This window comes from Saccoglossus kowalevskii, chromosome 1 (assembly GCF_978046115.1).
Source record: "Saccoglossus kowalevskii chromosome 1, keSacKowa6.1, whole genome shotgun sequence".
In the NCBI taxonomy this organism is placed as follows: Eukaryota; Metazoa; Hemichordata; class Enteropneusta; family Harrimaniidae; genus Saccoglossus; species Saccoglossus kowalevskii.
The window spans coordinates 27,155,867-27,177,248 of NC_140641.1; the positions used below are offsets into that span (position 1 = coordinate 27,155,867).

General features: G+C 36.9%; 2 protein-coding genes across 4 annotated transcripts; both read left to right on the forward strand.

Annotated features, from left to right (window-relative positions):
• The first annotated feature begins 2,667 nt into the window (after nt 1-2,667).
• On the forward strand, nt 2,668-5,913 carry LOC102802686 (uncharacterized). Of its 3 annotated transcripts, none has more exons than XM_085508052.1 (3): nt 2,668-2,827; nt 3,239-3,302; nt 3,987-5,913. In XM_085508052.1, coding segments are annotated over exons 2-3 (864 nt in total). In that variant the 5' UTR covers nt 2,668-2,827; nt 3,239-3,300; the 3' UTR covers nt 4,849-5,913. The 3 variants fall into 3 exon arrangements, with proteins under 3 accessions (XP_085364178.1, XP_085364087.1, XP_085364130.1); XM_085507961.1 differs by having other exon boundaries at nt 3,239-3,296; XM_085508004.1 differs by lacking the exons at nt 2,668-2,827; nt 3,239-3,302 and adding an exon at nt 3,842-3,885.
• Nucleotides 5,914-14,839: 8,926 nt separating this feature from the next.
• LOC100377346 (dimethylaniline monooxygenase [N-oxide-forming] 2-like) lies at nt 14,840-20,898 on the forward strand. The gene is made up of 7 exons (XM_006823349.3): nt 14,840-14,993; nt 17,154-17,600; nt 18,600-18,658; nt 19,111-19,272; nt 19,383-19,596; nt 19,925-20,157; nt 20,528-20,898. The coding sequence occupies exons 1-7, from the start codon at nt 14,879-14,881 to the stop codon at nt 20,753-20,755; spliced, it is 1,458 nt and encodes a 485-aa protein (XP_006823412.2). The 5' UTR covers nt 14,840-14,878; the 3' UTR covers nt 20,756-20,898.
• The last annotated feature ends 484 nt before the right edge of the window (nt 20,899-21,382 follow it).

The window sequence follows — 21,382 nt, forward strand, 5'->3', positions numbered from 1 at the left end:
TACTATGTGTATTTTTGTATGTGGAAACTTGGCTGGCCCACTCAAAAATATAAAGATGTGAAATCTGCAGTTCCTTGTTTTTTTAATGTTATTATTTGTGTAAAAACTGGTATTTCACAGACTGCAAACAATAAAACACTCACAGTGCAAGGCTAGTTCACCGACATGTCTCTTCTCTTGCTTGAGTGTGAAAGTACATGGTTTAATGACTACCTCTTATGTTTTTAAATATGTTTTTTTTTATTGATTTTTATGATTCAAGTGTATTTATTTATATGATTCAAGCTATTTAGTTATCGTTATGAAAAGATGTAAGAAAGAAATCTCGTCATAAATGGAAATATGCAGAATGTGTCCATTTTGCAATAAAGTTGCCCTTAAAATGTTTGGGGTCACTATGTTTAAAGAGATTTGGTTGCAATTTTAGCAATTACTGTGGCGGCCATCTTGTCAGTATTAGCATGATGTTATCATTGGTTTCTATGGCGTATGACGCCATATTTTATTGTTGCCTGATGAAAGAAGCGAGAAGGGAAATTTTAATTTTTTTCTAGATTTTTCAAAAATTTATAAAACGGTTACTTTAGACCTTGATACATCATCCCAGTTTTTCAAAAAATTGGTCGAAAATATTAGTATTTACAAATTATGAAAAATGCTACACTGTAAAACATTCTGTGTTATATAACTGTTCTAAAAATAGTACTTTTTGAAAAATATTTGGTCAATTTTCTGTAAATAGTACCACACAGTGAATGTCATCTTCGTCAGCCAAAGAACGTTTGTTTCGGGTCACCCCTCCAAATTAAGCCTTGGCAGATTGAACCACTACAGTGTGTATTTAATAGGTGCCCTTAACGAGAAGGAGGGGGATGCGTGAGCTATCTTGTATCAAAATACATTAGGTTTTTTTTTTAAATAGCGATTCAAGGAGAACAGATCACGCAGTTTTTCAAGATGAAAAGCCCCACCTATCACCAAAACCATGCAATTGAGGCATTACTAGCTGAAAAAGACGAGTTTGTTGCAACGAGGACGGGGAGTGGCAAATGACGAAATGTGTGCAACAGTTGAATGATCGAGTAAAGTTTCTGAGATTTTCCTTCAGAGTTGACATTTTAATTACTTTCAGTTGTTAAAACATTGGCGACATAACTATTTGTCACTTTGCTGACAAAGAAAAAATTGTGGAAAACTGGGTGAAAAAATTGCAGCGCCGGTTTTTTGTGTTTGGAGAACAACCTAAACACACTCTACACGCACGGTTACTAGAAGAATTTCGAAGTAACCGTGATACACTTCGCCATTTTCAATATTTTGTTCTAACTTTAGCTTTCCGCGCAATGTTACACAGCGTCTGATTGGGCGCCTTTCCAATATGCGCATCCAATCAAACTTGGTCATTTGTTTAACATAAATGCGCGTTAGTACCCAGGCTGGTCCCAGAGGTGGGTGGAGTCAGCAGTGAGTCGACACCAACTTGAATAAACCTTGCGATTCGGACGATGAGTGAATATAGGTAGTTTTGTTCACGGAATTGTTGATACCTGTTGCAGATGGTAGGCTTTTCGGTCACGTGCATGATTTATATCATGCCGATTAAGTTCGTGTGACAAATATATCTTTTTTCTTGGACCCATGTGTTAACAGTGCGGCGTATTTATATGCCATTAATATTGTTAAATGAAAACAAATAATCCGTACGAGTTATTCGCTTTAATAACGTACTAATATGCCGCACGAACTCAATCGCTTTGTTACAAAACATAGGTGTGGCCGAAAAATCCGCCTTCTGGAAAACGCGTGAACAAAAAGTCCGGGGTGAAAAATGGTGGCCGACATTTTTACTGTGACTAGAGGTATTTTCATTTTTAGTTTGCTTTTCAGAACTAAATGTTCTTTTTCGAAATCAGAGTCGGCGTGCTGCTGATTTGTTCTCACAATAAAATTAGAATATTTTAGTTGAAAAGACAATTCTGATTAGCGTACTTACAGCAAGCATACGAATAAATAAGTAAACAGTATTATCATAAGCTGCATTAACCATACTGACAAAAAAATGGGATGGTGGCCCCCAACTCAATCCTCGGGGGCGGACATCCGGGCATTTTCACCGCCTGGCAACCCGCGGCGGTGAAAACAAAGGCCAAAAACTCGCTGAAAACGGTACTTTGGGATGATTGTTGAGACTCCTCTGAACAGTGTAACAAGATTAGCCCTACATGTGTAACATATATAAATTTGGCTGTTCGGGATTACTTCAAAGTTTAGTTTGTGTTGTTTTCTCGAATTTTCACCGGCTCGACTGGCGTTCCACAGCAGCGCGCAAAGAACCCATAGAAATGCATGTACAGTGGTGCGCGTCGTAGCAACGTGGAACGTCTTGTGACGTAGCTCCGCCCCCGAGGATATCCTTATCCTGGAGTACAATTATTTGAAAATGACTAAATTCTGGGTATTTTCATTTATGAGTAGGCTTTTACCTTAATATGGACAGCTAAAATAGATACCACGTTGTCAATGTTAAAAACAATCGTTGGTTCTCGACTTCCTTCGACATATCACGGTCAATTGACTGCGGAAATATATGCCCGTACGCAACCATGCAGTTATGATATCGCGCGCCCTCTAGTGACAATAGTAAGTAACCAAGCAACGACTGACGCAAAGACTTGGAACGAATTAATCGAACGCTTCGATGTTGACGACAATGCCGACGTTCGATGCACTTTTGATTCAACGCTGACACAGCACACAGGGGGAATATATGTTTGAGTGGGCAGAGTAAATATACATTGTAGTCGAGGATTGGACTGAAGAATGGCAGGTGAGTCGTTGTGTATGACACCTGTTGTCTGTTTTGAATAATAACGAATTCGATAAATTACGGATCTGATGCTTATGCTACCAACTCGCTCCTCCCTGACCCAGAAACGTGGGGAGACATAATACATGTAGATATTGATTGTTTCCATATCTCCACGGTTGTCCGCCATTATGATAATAGCCAATCCAAGGACGGGGACATTCATGTCGGAGAATATGATTGAAAGTAATGTTAATCGTTCTGCTCATGCCTTGGACCATTAGCCTTGTGGCAGTATTACAATCACCACGAACGTGCCAGTCATCCATTATCCTGTCCGTATTTTTAAATTACTTCTCTCTGTCCGTGCAGATCATCGACATGTATTTGTAATTCTTGTTTTGCACGCTTAATTCTTCTTTGTCATTGCAGATAACTTCACACCGCGATGTATTCAGTCCACAGAGACACCAGTCACCAGAGTAACAATGTGAATGTACTTTTCATTTCTTTACTTTGTCGCATTACCAAGTCATTGCACTGATTGTGTGTCGTGAGTGTGTTTAAGGGCGATGTTTAACGAGACGTTTGTATCGTTGTTGATAGATTTAATTGAATTACGTAAAATCAGCAAAAAATCGGGTACGTGATCTCCTGAACTGCAACAGAGTTGTGTGTTGGATTGCCGTGATATCAATAGAGTACACTCGTTCCAGTTACCAATTGAAGCACGTGCACATTGGAGCATATTACTTGCAATTCATTAAAAATTAGGACGTTCATTCACATTCACACATCAACAGTCACCCCTTGACAACAGCATGTATCATCATTGGTGGGAGAATTACAGCCAATTTCGGCGTCCGAGACTCATGGATTTTGTATTTATCATTATCGTCACGAACCGATACACCCATTACGCCCTATGCTATTATATATGTTCCGCTCCCTTTCCCATCAATGGGGTTGTATGTTCGATAGTCGTCCACTCAATATTCAATATGTAACGTCATGCTGATCTCTGACCTTACTCATGCGTCGTTATCTTGTACTGTTATGTGCTTATGCGTTTGCCCATGGTTAGCCTGTGTGAAGTCTTTCATGTTGTTTGCTTCATATATCTTTTAATTGTTTTATTTGATCGAGCGTCTAATTATGTCTGTTCTATCTACTTTTTTAGGGACCAGGCGACAGAAGACGAATTGTTTTGGAGCGATGTAAGTGTGAGAAAAGTCACGAGTGGCACTCAACTAAAATGTTTTAAAGAAGTAGGAAATGTAAAGGGAAATCTGAACAGTGATGGCGCCGTTAATAGTTGTACTCCCATGGTCGGCCCGAGAAAGAGTCCAAGCGATGAGCTACCCAGCTGTCATTCAACTGCAACTTATGAACACAGAGACGACCAGAAAGTAGACGTGATCGAAGACGAGGTTATAGTTAGCCGTGCCATTGTTGATTTGTCGATAGCACGGGCAAAACAACAATTTGCCAGAGAGGAACTCGCGACGAGTGTAGACAGTAATATAAACATCGATTTGTTCGTTAAGGATTACGTGCAGGAAGTGATATCTGGCGCCATACTGGTATATTTTGGTGCACAGAATGTGAAGAAAAGCATTGTACAAGATAAACCTAAACTAGACAATATTTCATTTTACACTAGAACGTCTCGTCGACATATTGGTAACAAGTGTCAACACGTATACTATTTACCACATTCTCCACAGTCATATGGCGATACATATACGGATGGTATCGAAGTCTTATCTCCCGAAAACGGTCTACAGACGAAGAAAGTTCCCATGTCTAGATCTGCATCCTTCATGAAATTATTCAGACGGAAGTCCAAGAAGCACAGGGCTAGGGATGTTTATTATTTGAGAAAAGATGGTACATCTGAAGAGTTTACTGGGAATACTGGAATGACAAATGTGACGGAATTAGTGGGTCATGAACAGAATCACAAAACTCCGAATAAAAATGAAAGTTGGTTTAGAAAACTAAAGAGAAGAATGTTTAGAACGAAATCTTCAAGGCACTGAAAGAGTCGTCATTCGTTGATACACTCGTACGACTGGATGCGATGTAGTTCGGTTTATGCGTAAAAAATGTAATGTACAGATAAATTGAAATGATTTTCCTTGCGATTATGATGTAGAGGATTATGATGCAAGAGAAACAGTTGCCATTTATTTTAGACATATCTCCGAGTCGTGAATCGACAACATTCACACAAGTTGATCCATGTTTGAACCTTTATTGTCTGCAGACATTTCCCAGATTTGTCGGAAATGAGCAAAACTGTTAAGAAGGCCCGGATTCATGTTTCCAATTTGAGCATTATTTAAAAGAAATTGGTAAAACCGCGAGTTTAGTGAAATTTGTGGATTGGCTGATTGCCAGAAAAGTATTACAAGCATTAGTGCCCGAGAAAACGTATTACAGAAATGACTTTCCGCCAACCCATATCATTCAAAGAAGTGCGCACTAGAATGTTCAACTACTGCAAATTATCAGATAAACAGCAGTTTACAATGTCGCACATATCCGAAACAATAGCCTGGGAGGGAGCAAGCAATAACCAGCACTGTCACCACGTGACCGAATCAACTGCCGAACCTTCAGTTATATATCTGCGGCTCCAGAAATTAAAAACCCGACAGATAACAACAACTTAACAACAACAAATTGTTCTGCAAGTGTGACTGTCTTCCAGGATTGGTCAATAACATTCAACATCCAGTATTAACTTTAACTTTTAATACACACAAAAGACCGCAGATTATTTACTCAGAATGTAAACAGAAATTCTAAAGTAGTAAAATTTAAATTTTGTAATTTTGAATTTATTGCATGTTTGTTGTTATAAAAATGATTCATAAAAATATAATTTTAGATTAAAATTAAAGCCAAATATTGACTTGTGTCTAGACTTATAAATATATAAATGTGTGAATATTTGATACATATTTTTAATACATGCAAACGATTAGAAAATGTACAGTGTTGCAATACAATTATAAAATGTGTTCGTGTTTTATTAATTTATTAGCAGTTACAAATTTTTATGAATAAATACATAAATAAAGACATATGTAAAACTGAAATATTGGTATTTATTAAATGACAATTGTATCACAGTACAATTGCACGTAAAGTTCTGCTAATCCCGCGATTGACCAATACTGCCGTCACGATGTCACATCTCACACATTCTTGGACCAATCAAGTTTAAATAACACACGTGCATAATACATCATATCAGACATATGCGAATGCACTTGTTTTATGACCCGATTCAAAATGGCAGTCGATGTAAGGCCAGAAATGCATCAAAATCACTCAAGTACATCATTCTGTAACTGGATCTCAGTCGTGTGTGAACGGATTTGAGCATTTGTGTCATAATTTTCCATACCTGATTTCAGTTTGTATCCCGTCTATAATACGAGTGTGACAATCAGAATAAATAACAAAAACATGAAAGTCATGCACAGACTATTAAAGCAAAAATCACACTGATTCTAGATTGTATGATGCCTGTCAATCAGAATAAATAACGCCAAACATAATGCTGCTGACAGTAAGCAAATAACATTGAATAAACGGCATGGTAAATACTAAGTAAACACGTACTGCATGCGTGACCCGAACGGCACCTAGTCGCCTAGATTCACGTCTCTACAAGTCTTCCCCTCGGCCACCGGGCACGCCACATAGAATAAATAACGCAACGCTTCCAAACCACTGTGGAATCATGTTTCAGATATCCATTGATGAATTTGGTTCAAATCTGTTACAGATTATTTGCCTAAGCTGTCAAATTATAATGCATATCGAGAGATCACATGTACGTATCACGAGACGTACAATGTGCAGATATGTTCGCATGTATTCAAATATACTCTTCTATAAAAAAACCAACGCGGACTGTTTCGTGTCATGACTTGTTTAGTAATGTTTTGTCGCTAAGTATTATTCAGCTGTTTTATACGGATTAATGCATTAATTAACCGACGTCACGTACGCGCTAACATTTTGATAAATCGTTATTTTTGTCTGGACGTATAACAGCTTTATATAGGTGCACGGACCTATAGTATATGTGTATCAATAAATCCAAAGAAATGGAATGTGGTAGCTCTCTATTTGCAGTTGTGTATATTTCACTTGATATCGGAGATGTAACACTGGCCAATATTTACTGCGTTCGAGCCGCTCGGAGCTCATATTTTATCTTGGGTCGGACCACAGTCCCTCTATAGGGACTGTGGTCGGACTTAATATATCTCAGAAGAGTCCTCGTAGACGGGCTTGATCTTGTACATATGAAACTATAATAAAATTAAGTTAAATCAATCAAGTAGTAATGACAAGATTATTTCTCTCAAAATAAAACTGTCATGACAATGTCGAGTAACCGTATGCAACGCCCTTTCGGCATCTCTACAAAACCAATCGATCAACGATAATACTGCCTCGGTCGTGGCGAATCTCTTTCGCAATCGTTTTCCGTTTTAAAGGCTTGAGCCGAATTAAAGATTATATATCATGTTAGCCATACTTTCATTGTAATGAGTTAATACCACTATAATACCGACATGTAAACAATGGGGTCACCGGGTGATTTTTGAGTTTGAATTATCATGATGGAAAATGTTCAAAATTGTCATGTTTAATTGTTTTGAGAAAATTAGCATGAAAATGTTCACTGGTTTATTATGTAAAATTATAGAGCTATTGTGAAATAGCACAATTTAAGGTGACGTTTTTTGAAAAAAAAACGTTCTTTTAGAACAACTCCACCAAACACAATGTTGATAAAAAATTGCAGTTTTCGACACTTTCTAAAACTCATTTTTTTAATAAATTCAGGACAACAAAAAGTACATAATCATTAACAATATATAAATGTTTCACCCTATACCACCAGCCTACAATTTAAGATATTATGGTAAAAAATCCCTGCCATGGGAACCTATAGTAAAAAAGTTATAATATTGCCGAAATGGCAATTATCCACTAATTAAAAATACAGTTATCGTTTTCCCAAAAAATAGGATGGTGACCCCCAACTTTTTCAAAGTCAATATCCTTATCCTGGAGTACAATTATTTGCAAAATGAATAAATTCTGGGTATTTTCATTTATGAGTAGGCGTTTACCTTAATATGGACGGCTAAAATAGATACAACGTTGTAAATGTTAAAAACAAGCGCTGGTTCTCGACTTCCTTCGACATATCACGGTCAATTGACTGCGGAAATGTATGCCGGTACGCAACCATGCAGCAGAATGTAGCTATGATATCGCGCGCCCTCTGGTGGCATTAGTTAAGTATCCAAGTAACGACGGACGCAAAGACCTGGAACGAATTAATCGAACGCTTCGATGTTGACGATAATGCCGACGTTCGATGCACTTTTAATTCAACGCTGACACAGCACACAGGGGGGATATATGTTTGAGTGGGCAGAGTAAATGTTCATTGCAGTCGAGGAACGGACTGAGAATGGCAGGCCGAGTCGCTGTGCATGATACCTGTTGTCTCGTTACGAACTGAAACATACGGATGCCATGAGTGTTATTCTACGAACTCCCTAGGCAAATATAGATAACAAATTATTGAAAATAATTTTAAGCGCTTTGTTCGTGTCTCGGATCATAAGTATTGTCATGATTGTGTCAGTCATCTGTCTGTATTGCAGATAACTTCACACCGCGATGGATTCATTTCTTTACTTTGTCGCATCACCAACTCAGTGTGTCGCTCGTATTGAAGATTGTGGCTCCGGTGTTACTTTAGTATAGCTTTTTCGTGAATTTGATATTTGATTAAATTACGTAATTCGACAAACGTGAGGACGTGCTCTTATGAACTGCAATCAGTGTAATAGAATACCGCGATAACAATAGAGTACACTTGTTCCAGTTACCAATTGAAGCACGTGCACATTGGAACATATTACTTGCAATTCATTAAAAATTAGGACGTTCATTCACATTCACGCATCATGAGTCACCCCTTGACAACAGCATGTATCATCATTGGGGGGGGGGATTACAACCAATTTCGGCGTCCGAGGCTCATGGATTTTGAATTTAACATAATCGATACGAACCGATACGACCCATTACGCCCTGGGCTATTATATATTTCCCGCTTCCTCTGCCATCAGTGAGGTTGTGTGTTCCTGGAGTCTTCAGTTCACCCAGTAGTGAATATAAGACGTCATGCTGACCTCCGACCTAGTACTCATGCAGTTATCTTGTTCCGTTCGCTCGGCGTACTATGGCTGAGTTGTACTAGTGTTTGTCTGGGGGCGTCTTTTCATATCGTTTGCTTCATATATCTTTTAATTACCTGTATTTGATTGAATGTCTAATTATGCCTGTGATATTCATATTTTAGAGACCAGGCGACAGGAGGGGAGTTGTTCGAAGCAGTGTGATTGTGCGAAAAGTCACGAGTGGCGCGTAACTAAAATGGTTTGAAGAAGTACATAATGTAAAGAGGAATCCGACCGGCGAGGGCGCCTGTCAATTCCTCATTTCTATTATTTTGAGCAAGGATCGAGACGAAGTCGTTTCTGGTGTGATGCATACTACACTCGTGCAACATTCACCGTCTCAAAGCGCTTATGACATCTACTATTACCAATACCAATGCAATTTTTGTCTTTGTTTTTGTCACCAAATTCATGGATGTGACACGTACGACCAGAACGTTCTTCGGCTTGTGCGTGCTTTCCCCCTTTGCCCATAACTGATGCATGATATGCCGGAAACTATAAAACTATGAATATGTAGCAACTAATGTAATCAATTATTAAAAGTATTTCACAGTACATTCCCATTCTCTAATACAGACATTAGTTTCGACCACAAAAAGGCGCTATACTGACTGTGAGTGGTAACGATTTGTTTGTTTAATTTTCCCATAAAAAGCATATGCCATAAACACCACGTGCAAACATTTAAGTCAATTTGTGAAAGCACTGATGAAAAACAAAAAAATCCAAGATGGCTGACATGACTGATCATTTTTTTTTCTTCATAACAAACTTAGTTCATAAATACTACATGCACAATTGGAGAGGAAGGTAGAACTACTGTGCATGTTATTTTTTCTTCACTTAGGTTTAAGCTTAATTTTTGTCTTCGTGATTATGTTGCTGTAAGTTACTTGCTTTCGTTAAGCACGTGTACTGTGGTTTGGTCCATGGTCAATGACGAGTGAATTTCTAATATTTTCCGAAAACTTACATTTTGGTTTTTGACCGTGACGTAATTTCAATAGATGAATTGCCGATAAGTAATCACAATTTAAATTTTAGCTGTGATTCTCGAAGTTATGCCTGTTGAAGGCGACATTTAGTTTGAACAATAAGATTTTTGATTTTCGTCGTTTCTTTCAAAATTCTATTTTTCCATTTGTGACTTTTCATTTTATTGAATCGCTACTAGTAGGGGACCTTTTCGGCGAGCCCAACAACGAATGATAACAGATCAAAGACAAACGAAAGCTACACTGTTACCAATATGCTCACATATTGTCATGGATATTGTGTAAACGTACATGACGTCACATTCTAGAATTAAAGCCACACTAACTGATTCGTGACCTTGCTACTTGAAATGGAGATCGAAAAAATTGACGCTGAGTATATCAGTGCTCTTGCCAAACAAGGCAACTCTCACGGCGATATCAATTGTCTGTTCGCAGCTCAGTTTTCGAAAATTAAGGGAATTTCTGGAAGAAGCGTGCGGTGATTCTGTAATCATTATGGTATACACTTCTCGGGTGTATTTCAACATGGTTTGAAAGGCGTGTTACGTTTCAATTACGGAAATGAATCCTGTCTCGTAAAATTTTCTCAGTGGTTGCTTAAAGTCCGTTCGACGGACAATCATATGGCAGCAAGAATGAAGGTATACATTATCCAATAAAAAATGCGTTTACCTACAGATGAGTTTAATAATTAATATGGCAGACCCATCGCATCAGTATGAAGTACATGTTGTGTCCTGTGATATTTCGGATGTGGGAATACAGAAAAATCCCATTGGAGGTATGTAAAGTGGTGTGAATAATATTTTACGTATTAATATCGTAAGAATTGTAGGATGGTGCATATTGGTTTAATAACGTAATAATCCACACGTCACGGTGAAACATCAATCAACTACATGTGTATCCATTCAATATTATTTATAAATGTGTGAATGTAATGTGAACCAAGTGAGTACAAGTGAGTATACTATAACATAACATTATATAACATAATATTATACAACTAAATTATAACAAAACTATATTTAGCATAGATAATTGCACCAGTTTATTGATTTTACATGTCACTATTTAATTTTCATTTTTTTTAAATATTGATGACTTCTGTTACGCCCTTATTAAAAATGCGTATTTTGCATTCGTTTTATGTTTTTTTGATTTCAGTATATATATATATTCACTGAAAATACTACTAGTACACTTACACTTTATGCTTATCCATTTATTGTTATTTCTGTTTAAGTGCTATATCAAAACATGTGTTTAATTGATAAAAATACCAAAAACTGTTCGTGATGTCTACATTGCATCTTTGACCATGGTCTGTTCAGCGGGATTTCTGTATTTTGTGTTTGCTTTCATCTATAGCAGTTATAGATATGAAATGTAAATGTTTTTTTCTCATGGTGTAATAATACTAGAAATGATAGTTTAAATTCAATATCGACACTGTTACTACTACATTCCGTAAATAAAAGAGTGAACCATCTTGTAAATATGTGGGAGTGCTACAACTAATATATTAAAACAATTCAGCCTAAAGACGCCCGCGCGTGGAGCAATCTGAACAGGTGTATTTGTTGCTGGGGTCCAAACGCATAAATGTAACGTTGAGGGTGTTTCCTTGCAAAACTGAGGTTCCGATACCTATCAAGCGAAACAAATATACCCCAATTTAAATTTTATTTTAAAATGTTAAAGTTTGCGAGGGTGATTTACTTTTGATTGTTTCTTGTGATCCAGTCCGAGCCCGTAGGCGAGTGAAACCCGTTTGCGACAGCCAGCAATGAAAACAATAGAACAAGGCTTATTTTACCATAACTTTAGGTGAATATACCATAAAATAGATTGTTATGTTATGTATGTTAATTGTTTTCAGCTGTAGCCGTCGGGAACATGGGAAAAACATGCGGTCAATCTAATGGATACTTAAACACATACTTTATATGTATGAACTACATATTTTATTACGATTCCACATAACTTTCACGTAGAGAAATATAATGCATATACAAAAATATTTATCCAGTTATGATCATTACTGAAAATCGTCGTCGTCGTCAATGTACCGATCGATTTCCTTGTCTGTACTGCGGACATGTTGGGTTTCAATGGCTTCCAATTCGCTATGTGGCTTAGGATGATCTGGAATCTGTATTCTGCAAATTGGGAACTTTCCGAAACGCACAAGACATTTCAGACACCTGATGACATTGTTACAGCCACGCTCTGCCTGAAATGCATATATTGTGAATGACAATTCTTCAAAACAAATCATACACATCGTTTACGGTGAAGTGACGACTAGTGGACGAACTCTACAAGAACATATATAGGCATACATGAGACGAAATTTTAGATCCACTTTCACGGTGTTTAGTTCATAACCACGGTTTCGCAGACTTTTAGGGTTCAGGTGTCTTTAGGTCGCACGGTAAATCGGCAAATCTACAAGACGTCCGTACACTGAAACTCCGCAAAACTACACACGGCTTCCCCAATAGTAGGCAAATAGCATGCTGTCAATGTTATATCTGATTACCAGTTAATACACATAACGAGTTAGATTTTACTTTTTAACACAGTAGAGTCGGAGTCCTTTATTTCGTTGTCATCTATACAAAACAAATCGTCTACTTGTCGCCCAGTTTCCATAGCCATGCATTTTTTACATCATTTGGGCGACAGTAGCCGGAGTGAACTTTCACATAAGCCAAATTGTTTGCACAAGACTTGATTGTGCAGTATAACGTCGAACTATATAAACGGGTATACCGTGAAAAAAAACATTTGAAGGTCCGCCTTCCAAAGGTACCGTACCGGAAAACGTACCTGTGATGATCATAGAGAGTGTGTAAATAATAATAACTCATGTTATTGTGTCGATTTACGCACTTGTTCACCCGACAACAGCAATGAATTGTTTATTTCTGGTCACACGACATGTCTATATTTTCAATGTTATAAACAAGCAGACTGGTTAGAGGTACTTAGAGGTAGTTTGATGGCAGTCCCCTTATTATCGTGATGGGTTCGTGACCGATTTTATTGCAAAATCTTTATTAAAACTTTTTCCAATCGATATACGTGTCTTATATTGATGAAAGGATGCACAACACGCCGAAAAAATGAACTCTGACTTTTTTAAAACAGCGAATTCTTATCATCTGGCTGAGAGTTATATATATATATATATGGGGTATTAGCAATGTACGATGCTGTTTACCGAGTAAATATTATTATCTGTGAAGATCGTTGATAAGCGGAGCATACCATTGCGTGAGTAGGTGGTGTAGGCACGAAGAAAAGTCCAATATACGGGACGGGGTAAATAAAAGAGAAACTATATTTTGAATATTAATTTATAAAATAAGACCATGTAAAAGTTATACTATGTTTGACGTCACCACTTTGAAATGAAAAAAAGTAAAGACCACAGGCCGGAGGGCAACTTACAAAACAAGCTGAATATTCCAAATTTGGAAATCAATATCAATGCTTACAATTTATTTAAAAAAAACAAAATACCGTGTTGAATATCCTAATGAACAGTTTATCATGATCGGTGTCAGTAGAAGTGTATCATTGTTATAAACTCATAATAACGACTTTGAAATAATGTATATTCGTGTTAACGATTTTAAACTCGTTTTCAAGTTTAAGTAGTTTAAAAGACATTCTTCAAAATATTTCAAAGTTTGGGGTATCATTTTAATTTATTAAGGCAATATTAAGCCACCGTACTATGTAGGATTTTTTTTGTCTTTTTCTATCTGTAATTCTTGCCGTTATTATTTTCTCCAAAATCCACCATTTCTACCCTGAGTTAAAAATGGTCAATCCTTTAGAAATAGATGTACTAAATAGCCATGGGATAACATGACTTTATTGATAGAAAAGCGAATTACCACATCCTTTATGAAAAGAAGAAAAAACCTCCAACCCCACACTATGATTTCAAATAGTCCCTATACACAACGCAACACTGCGTGATCATTCACACAAATGTAGACACTCCAGTGCAGATCTAGATATTTAAAATTATTCTAGAAATATAATAAAAATTACAGATGTGCAAATCAAATATCAAGAATTGTGTTAATTTAATATCTGCTGATAACATTTATGCTGGGTTCAGTAACAATTGAAGAAGAACAGCGACGGATACGAGGAAAAAAGGTGAGTTACATTAGAATCAGAAACTAGTTTGTTTGTTAGCCTAAAGAGTGGCCCTCATTGAATAATAATATAGTTATCCCAAGGATGGCAAACATTATTTGGGTTGGCCGATACCATTGATGTACTGCCTTAATGAACATTTTGGTATTCTTATGATAATATCAAAAATAAATTCTCACCTGATAAAAAACTCGCAATTGTAAAAAAAAAATAAAAACGTTTAAATGAGCTTATATAATGTGGCTCGTCTTATCTGAGAAAAAATGTGATAAAATAACGAAATTACATAGATCTCCAAGAAATAAAAATTTGCGCCAGGAAGTGTATGATGAATATTGTCAATAAAAAAATCATCATAACGTCAGCGAATGTTTTTTCACACGAACTGAAACTTGGACTTTAGAGTTAGTGACCTTGAAAAGTGTGAGCATAGGTGAAAAATATTACCTAGTTAAAAAGCTCGCTCAGTAAATGCCGTCTCGTTGTAGCGCTGAATACGAAAAAAACTGATCAGCCTCTTCCCCCCAGAATGCCGTAGTGTGTGTCATGTGACCGTCACCGTCCGATTGTTGGGGTCAGGGAGTGTACGTGTTGTAAAGATGTCTGGTAAACGCGTAGCAATTATTGGTGCTGGAGTAGCTGGATTGGTATCAATAAAAAGCTGCCTCGAAGAAGGTCTGCAACCGGTTTGTTTCGAGAGACACGATGACATAGGCGAGTATGGAGCTGAGCAACGATCCCTCCAATGTGCATGCACGGGTCTTGTATATTTGAAATATTCTCTAACGTCACTCGACATATAGTGATATGTACAAGCCTAGGAAATATGTGTCAAACTAGTTTTAGTCACTGGAATACATTAATTTGAAAACGGGTGTTTATAACTACAGTTAGTTTGTCTGACCATATGAAAACGGTCACTTCCAGGCACAGGGAGCCCAGAAACTATAATCAACTGTACGCATTCCATATGAGCGGGGGGGGGGGGTATCGGCTGGTATCGAGTGGAAGAAATAGACAAGGGATGAAGGCTCCAGCCAGCTCACATTTTTTAAACTCGAAAAAACAGACAAAAAGAATGAAAAATAAAATCTAAAAAAATACCAGGTTGAAGAATATTGGTTGCTCCTTCGAATTTCGCCAAAGCCTTACCTACATTTTACCGATATCTGCAGAATAAATCAAGAAAACTACACAACTTGTCTCCATTTAGGAATTTCTAACTTGCCCGAACGCATGGCACAGTTGGAGGCGTGGCCTGTTCAGCATTTTGTCAACAACCAAGTACAATACTGGTCACGAACCACATTGAGGTCACGACTCTGTTGGCCTTGCTCATTGGTTGATTAGTGGCATGAGACCTACACATATAATCACAGTCAGCTGGCGCACACGTGTCTCTTATTTAGTTTTATGCGTCATTCAAGAAGGCGGCCCCCATATGGTAAATATCGTATTTATTTTATTATCACGTGTGCGCCAGCTGACTGTGCGTAAAATGGTCACTATATTTAACACAAACTCGAGTACTATCTAGTTATCGGGGAACCAGAATTGTAATTGCATATTAAAGAGTTTGGCATGGTAGGAGTGTGTACAACATCCATCTAGTAGCGTCGCTTATGTGCGGGCTACAAACACAAAGTTTAGCACCATCAATGAGGTTTGCTTTAACGAGGTTATTTAAAAGTGAAATTATTAATAGAAAGCATTTATTATGAGACGCCGGAATCACGTATATTCGGTCTTCACCCACACTCTGTCCATTGTGGTAATTTGAAGACTGTACGACGCTTTCTATCGTATTAAACTGGTCACCAAATTTAACTGTTTCTGGACTTTACATTCAAGTCTGAATGAGCGGAGGCAAGTCTCAATAGATTTCGATTGTATACAGCACTACCAGTGACTGTTCCCGGCTCTATGCGTCTAGGGGTGATTTTATGTTTGATACTATTTTTTTACTTCGCCAGTATGTCTATAGTTCAAATCAGCAGGTCGTATCCACAGATGCCTGCCCAAGCTTCCGAATGAGTCAATACAATATACAGCTTTGACCCCCTAATTCTGAATTGGCTTCCAGGATAGCAGTATAAACTATACCCATATATATTATCCAATAGTATTTATAATATAGATTAGAATGTCAAAAGTTTTGTAAATTCACAATTGACTGTGAATAAACATTTGAGCTCATTTCTTTGATTTGTGTATATACAGGGCTTCCAAATATCTGTATGGTGCTTTTAAAGTTGCATTTACGTAGTAAACACTTAAAAACCATGTGTAAAACGGCAATGTTTTGCTAAAACATAGGAACTTTTAAAAATATGTTAAATCGAGATCGAGACACGTATTGGATTAACTTTTAATATAGTTGCGTTATGTTTGTATTAAACGCAACTCTATATAGGGTCGCGATTTAATTTGAGTTTAATTAAACAATGCAATTCAACATAGAAGTGCATTTTAATTCAAGTTTAATTAAATGAAAATGCAACAAAGTAGAAATAACTCCGTGACTTAACATAGTAATATCTGCGAAGCTTAGGTTTAGTAAAGGGGTAGGTTTGGTACAGTTATATTATTATTAGTATATATAAATAATTAATACCTTCCCCCCTTTACTAAACCTAATAAGCTACGCAAAATTGACTTAAATTCGATTAAATATTAATATAAATTATGAACAATAGTTAGAGTCATTACTTGGTAGGTGTGAAGTTAAATGGAACTTGTCACAACGTTGATAAGACAAACAGACACACACACACACACACACACACACACACACACACACACACACACACACACACACACACACACACACACAACCAAAATCCATTTACTGAATATTGTTTTTATTCATGGCAGGCGGCCTTTGGTATTACACAGAACAGCTACGCAAAGGTCAAGGAGCTGCCACATATGACTCGGTAGTGACCAATCATAGCAAGGAGATGTCGTGCTTCTCCGATTTTCCATTTCCGAAGGCGTGGCCACCTTTCCTGTCACGTCTGAGAGTACACGAGTACTTGCACAGTTACGCTGATCACTTTGCTCTGAAAAAATACATCACATTTAACGCTAATGTGATAAGAATAGAAACGGCTATCGATGGTGGTTGGACGGTGATCATTTCAAATGGCATTGGTGGAAAGACTGAAGAAATATTTGATTATGTGATGGTTTGCACAGGTGTGTTCAGTGAAACACACTTCCCGTCATACCCTGGATTTGAGAACTTTGATGGAATTAAGATTCATTCCAATGAGTATCGCGATTCAGGTAAATTCAAAGACAAAAGAGTTGTAGTTGTTGGTAAGTACTGAATAGGTGTTATGAATATCGGAAATATAACTAGCTGAGCTTGAAGTCGATTTAGGATTCTGCTTACAAATAATTTAGCCAATCATAGTACGTTAATTTTAGGCAATAAAACAACCTCATTAATAGTTATTTACCAATCAGCTCGTCTCCCTATTACCCAATCATGTACAAGGCCAAAGTCACTTTCCGCCAAAATGGAAGGAATGTAAACTGGTGTATATAAGTGGGTGCTTTGACACATCACGGCAGGAGTTTCAATAACGTCATCTTTATAGTTATAGTCTCTTGTTATCCACCCCTGAACCTTATCATAACAATTACACACAATGAAATGACTAGGTCAATCATACCAGGAAAATGATCTCTGATCACTTTTTATTGAGCCGCATTTTATGTTTCAGTTCATCAAACACAATAAAGACAATCGGCTCAAGAAGCTTGCGAATAACTGTTCAGATTATGATTGGCTTACGTTCGATTATTAGTTCTCGCCAAATTCTCCAAAGAGAACCGCTATAAAATACCCGTCCTTGCTTTTTTATATCTAATTCAACGCTTTCAGGAGTGTCGACATTTTCAGTAAGATGCATCGAATTTCCTGAATAAAAAAATAATTATATTGGTATCATCCTAATGTTTATACAATATGTTAATATTTAAAATTACATTGAATGCTTTGGCTAGATTCTGACATATCTGCCCATAGTCCTTGTAGTTGGCTTGTCATCATTTGATGCGTGAAAGTCGAAAGAAAATATGACGGAAAAAATTATCAGATATTTAATAGTGTGTCACGAAGTATAGATTGTGTTTATGCTAATGGGTTAAACGCGATAAAAAGCCATAGATGCACGTACGAATCGTGGAATTGTGTTATATGATTTACAATCTTCAATAAAGTGACTTGTTTAATAAATATGCACAAATAGTTTCTGTATGATTCAATATTTATACTGTTTTGTAAGAACCGATTTTTATTTTCGTTAATAGGAGCTGCCAATACCGCTGGTGAAGTTGCGTGTGAACTAGCTAGAAATGGATCTATACAGGTATAATATGTAGAATCCCGGAGTCGGCGTGTCAATGCTATCGCGCCGGGTTTCGTCCAATTTAGTGCCGACAGCTGGCCATCAAATTGTATTGCTTAGTCAATGAGGTATTACATTTGGGGATATATGAACGTAATGGTTTGGCACAAACAGTTGTGAAGTTTGAAGGTTATGACTTGAATATTTAATTTAGGAATGCAGACAAGACTGATTGAGATCACACAAGATGAGTAATTTATACCATATACTACTAAGTGAGATTATGTAGACACATAATATCAATAATGACATCGGCCTTAATTAAGATACAATAAACACACAATACAATCTACCGATATCAAATAGACTCACAGGTCCACTATGTTAAATGTGTTATAACCTGTAGTATTATGAAGCATGATATTATAAGGAGATGCCTTACCACATATCTACTTGTTATTGTTCTCTTGTAGGTGTTTTTAAGTATGCGAAATGGTACCTTGGTATTTCCACGCATTGGAGTGCAGTGCATACCATGGGATCTCTTGTCTTCAAGATCTGTAGTGGACAGAGGTAGGATTCTTGACAAAATTTCAAAATGGCGTATCCAAGACCACACAAAAATAGGTTTACAGGCAAGTGACGCTAGTTTCTATATAATGTTTATAATGAAACAGTTTTCGAACAAGGATTCAGCTCCAACAAACATCAAATTAAAGCTTAAACCATACACTTATATTTCAAGTGCTCGGAACCCGCAACAGCGTCAATTATGGCAAATGATGACATACAAGACCGCATCGTACAAGGAAAGCTGGAACCTGTGGTCGGAATTGAAAAATTGGGGAAAAACAGTGTAACTCTTGTAGATGGGAGAATTCTAGATGATATAGGTGCCGTCGTCTTCGCCACTGGTTATAAAATAGCTTTTCCATTTCTCAAGGACACTTGGGTGTTTGGTAAATGTCTCTATTTCTATGTCATGATCATAGATTATAGTTATACATCTGCCATTGTCACCAGATATTCTGTATCTGATTAGTTTTCCTAAACTCATAATTATTGATGATGTTCGTTCTAATTAATTCGCCATACCGACCCCCCCCCCCCCGATTATCAGTACTTAATCTATTATTATTTTTTGAATATTCCATGTCATATATCGATGGATATTTTCGCATATTTAATCACGGGATTCTTGTTCAAATACCTCGACCAGAAATTGTCGAGAACTATGTGACTGATGGATATTTGATATTATTTTCATCTTCTCCACTCAATGAATAGACGAGTCAGATAATCTGCAGCTTTACAAACTGGTGTTTCCCGTGGGTGTGGATGAACCAGATAGAATGGCTTTGATTGGGATGTTTGCTTCAGCTGGAGCTGCATTCCCTGCCCTTGAACTTCAAGCAAGGTGGGCCGTCAACGTATTCGTTAAGCGTGTCAAGCTACCCAGTAAAGAACAAATGCGTGCATATATCGAGAAGAAACCAAAATATGGAAGATTCTACCGTTCCGTATGTTTATTTTCAAGACTCTTTCCTCACTATAATAAAGTTTCTCTCATCATAAATAAATTGTTGGTATGACTTCAAAATACTCATGGATCTGGCAAACTTATGTAGGACACTGTCAATCTTCCACCATGATATATAAATAACAGTGCCCAATCAAGTTTATCATATTATATGATATTTTCTGCGATAGCTAGAGTAATTCCTCAACCATGCAAAGAAAAAGAGAGATAAATAAATAATAATAAGATTTTTATTTTTAATAAATGATCATAATAGTTTGTAATATTCATAACACAGCTACATTAAAAAGAATGTAAATGATTTTGCTGAAAACATGTTTTCGAATTCTGTTGTTTCTTTTTTTCTACAGATAAGTACCCTTCCTTATCAAGAAGAATTGGCTGAGGAAATTGGTGTAAATCCATCATTCTGGAAGATGCTCATTTCGGATCCTCGGTTAGCTATGGCGTGTTGGTATGGGCCTCAGGTTCCGTATACGTATCGCTTACAGGGGCCTAGAACATGGGACGGCGCTCGTGAAGCTATATTGTCCGTATGGGAAAACACCACAAGTCCTACGAACTCTTACAGGTCGTAATCACTGATATATTACTAAGTCAAAAAATGGAAATCACTGTTACGTTGAAAAGAAATGCACTGATTGACAAGGCTTAATATGAATGCTATTGTTTTGTTAAAACAAATAAATAAAATGAAGCAGCCCATCTGCCCGGCAGCTAATTAATTGTGCATGGCTTACTAAATAGTTTTGGCAGTTTATTTTATTATTTTTCATATACAAATATGATACGAATGAACGAAAAAGTCAGATTGCCCGATTTACTATACGATTAGTCAAAACAGATGCTCTTGAATAACAAACGCATAAACATAGTTTAACTCTGGTGACCTTGCCCTTTGTTATATAATATTATTTCCTTTATCATAGTTTGTTTCAATATGAATATGCAATGTCATAATTAATTATGAGTACAAACAAGTTTTGGGGTTGAAAAGCAGTGGAAGTCTACCAAAAGTCCTTAGTTGATGTAAATATCTTACAAAAACATTGCTTTGGTGCCTAATTTGTTTAATTATTTTATAGACATAATTTCTAGTATGCGAATAACTGTAGTTGTATGCATTGTTGTATTCATTCATAGCACATCTGAGGGGGTATAATTAATGGACCATATTGGGGCCAAAATATTGCTTTACAAAGTTA

Bases quoted from the DNA above. Each gene is read 5' to 3' on its own strand.
- LOC102802686 (XM_085507961.1), top strand. The intron at 3,297-3,986 runs GTGAATGTACTT...CTACTTTTTTAG, and splicing joins CCAGTCACCAGAGTAACAAT to GGACCAGGCGACAGAAGACG.
- LOC100377346 (XM_006823349.3), top strand. From the start codon at position 14,879: ATGTCTGGTAAACGCGTAGCAATTATTGGTGCTGGAGTAGCTGGATTG. The intron at 19,597-19,924 runs GTAAATGTCTCT...CTCAATGAATAG, and splicing joins CAAGGACACTTGGGTGTTTG to ACGAGTCAGATAATCTGCAG. The intron at 20,158-20,527 runs GTATGTTTATTT...TTTTTTCTACAG, and splicing joins ATGGAAGATTCTACCGTTCC to ATAAGTACCCTTCCTTATCA.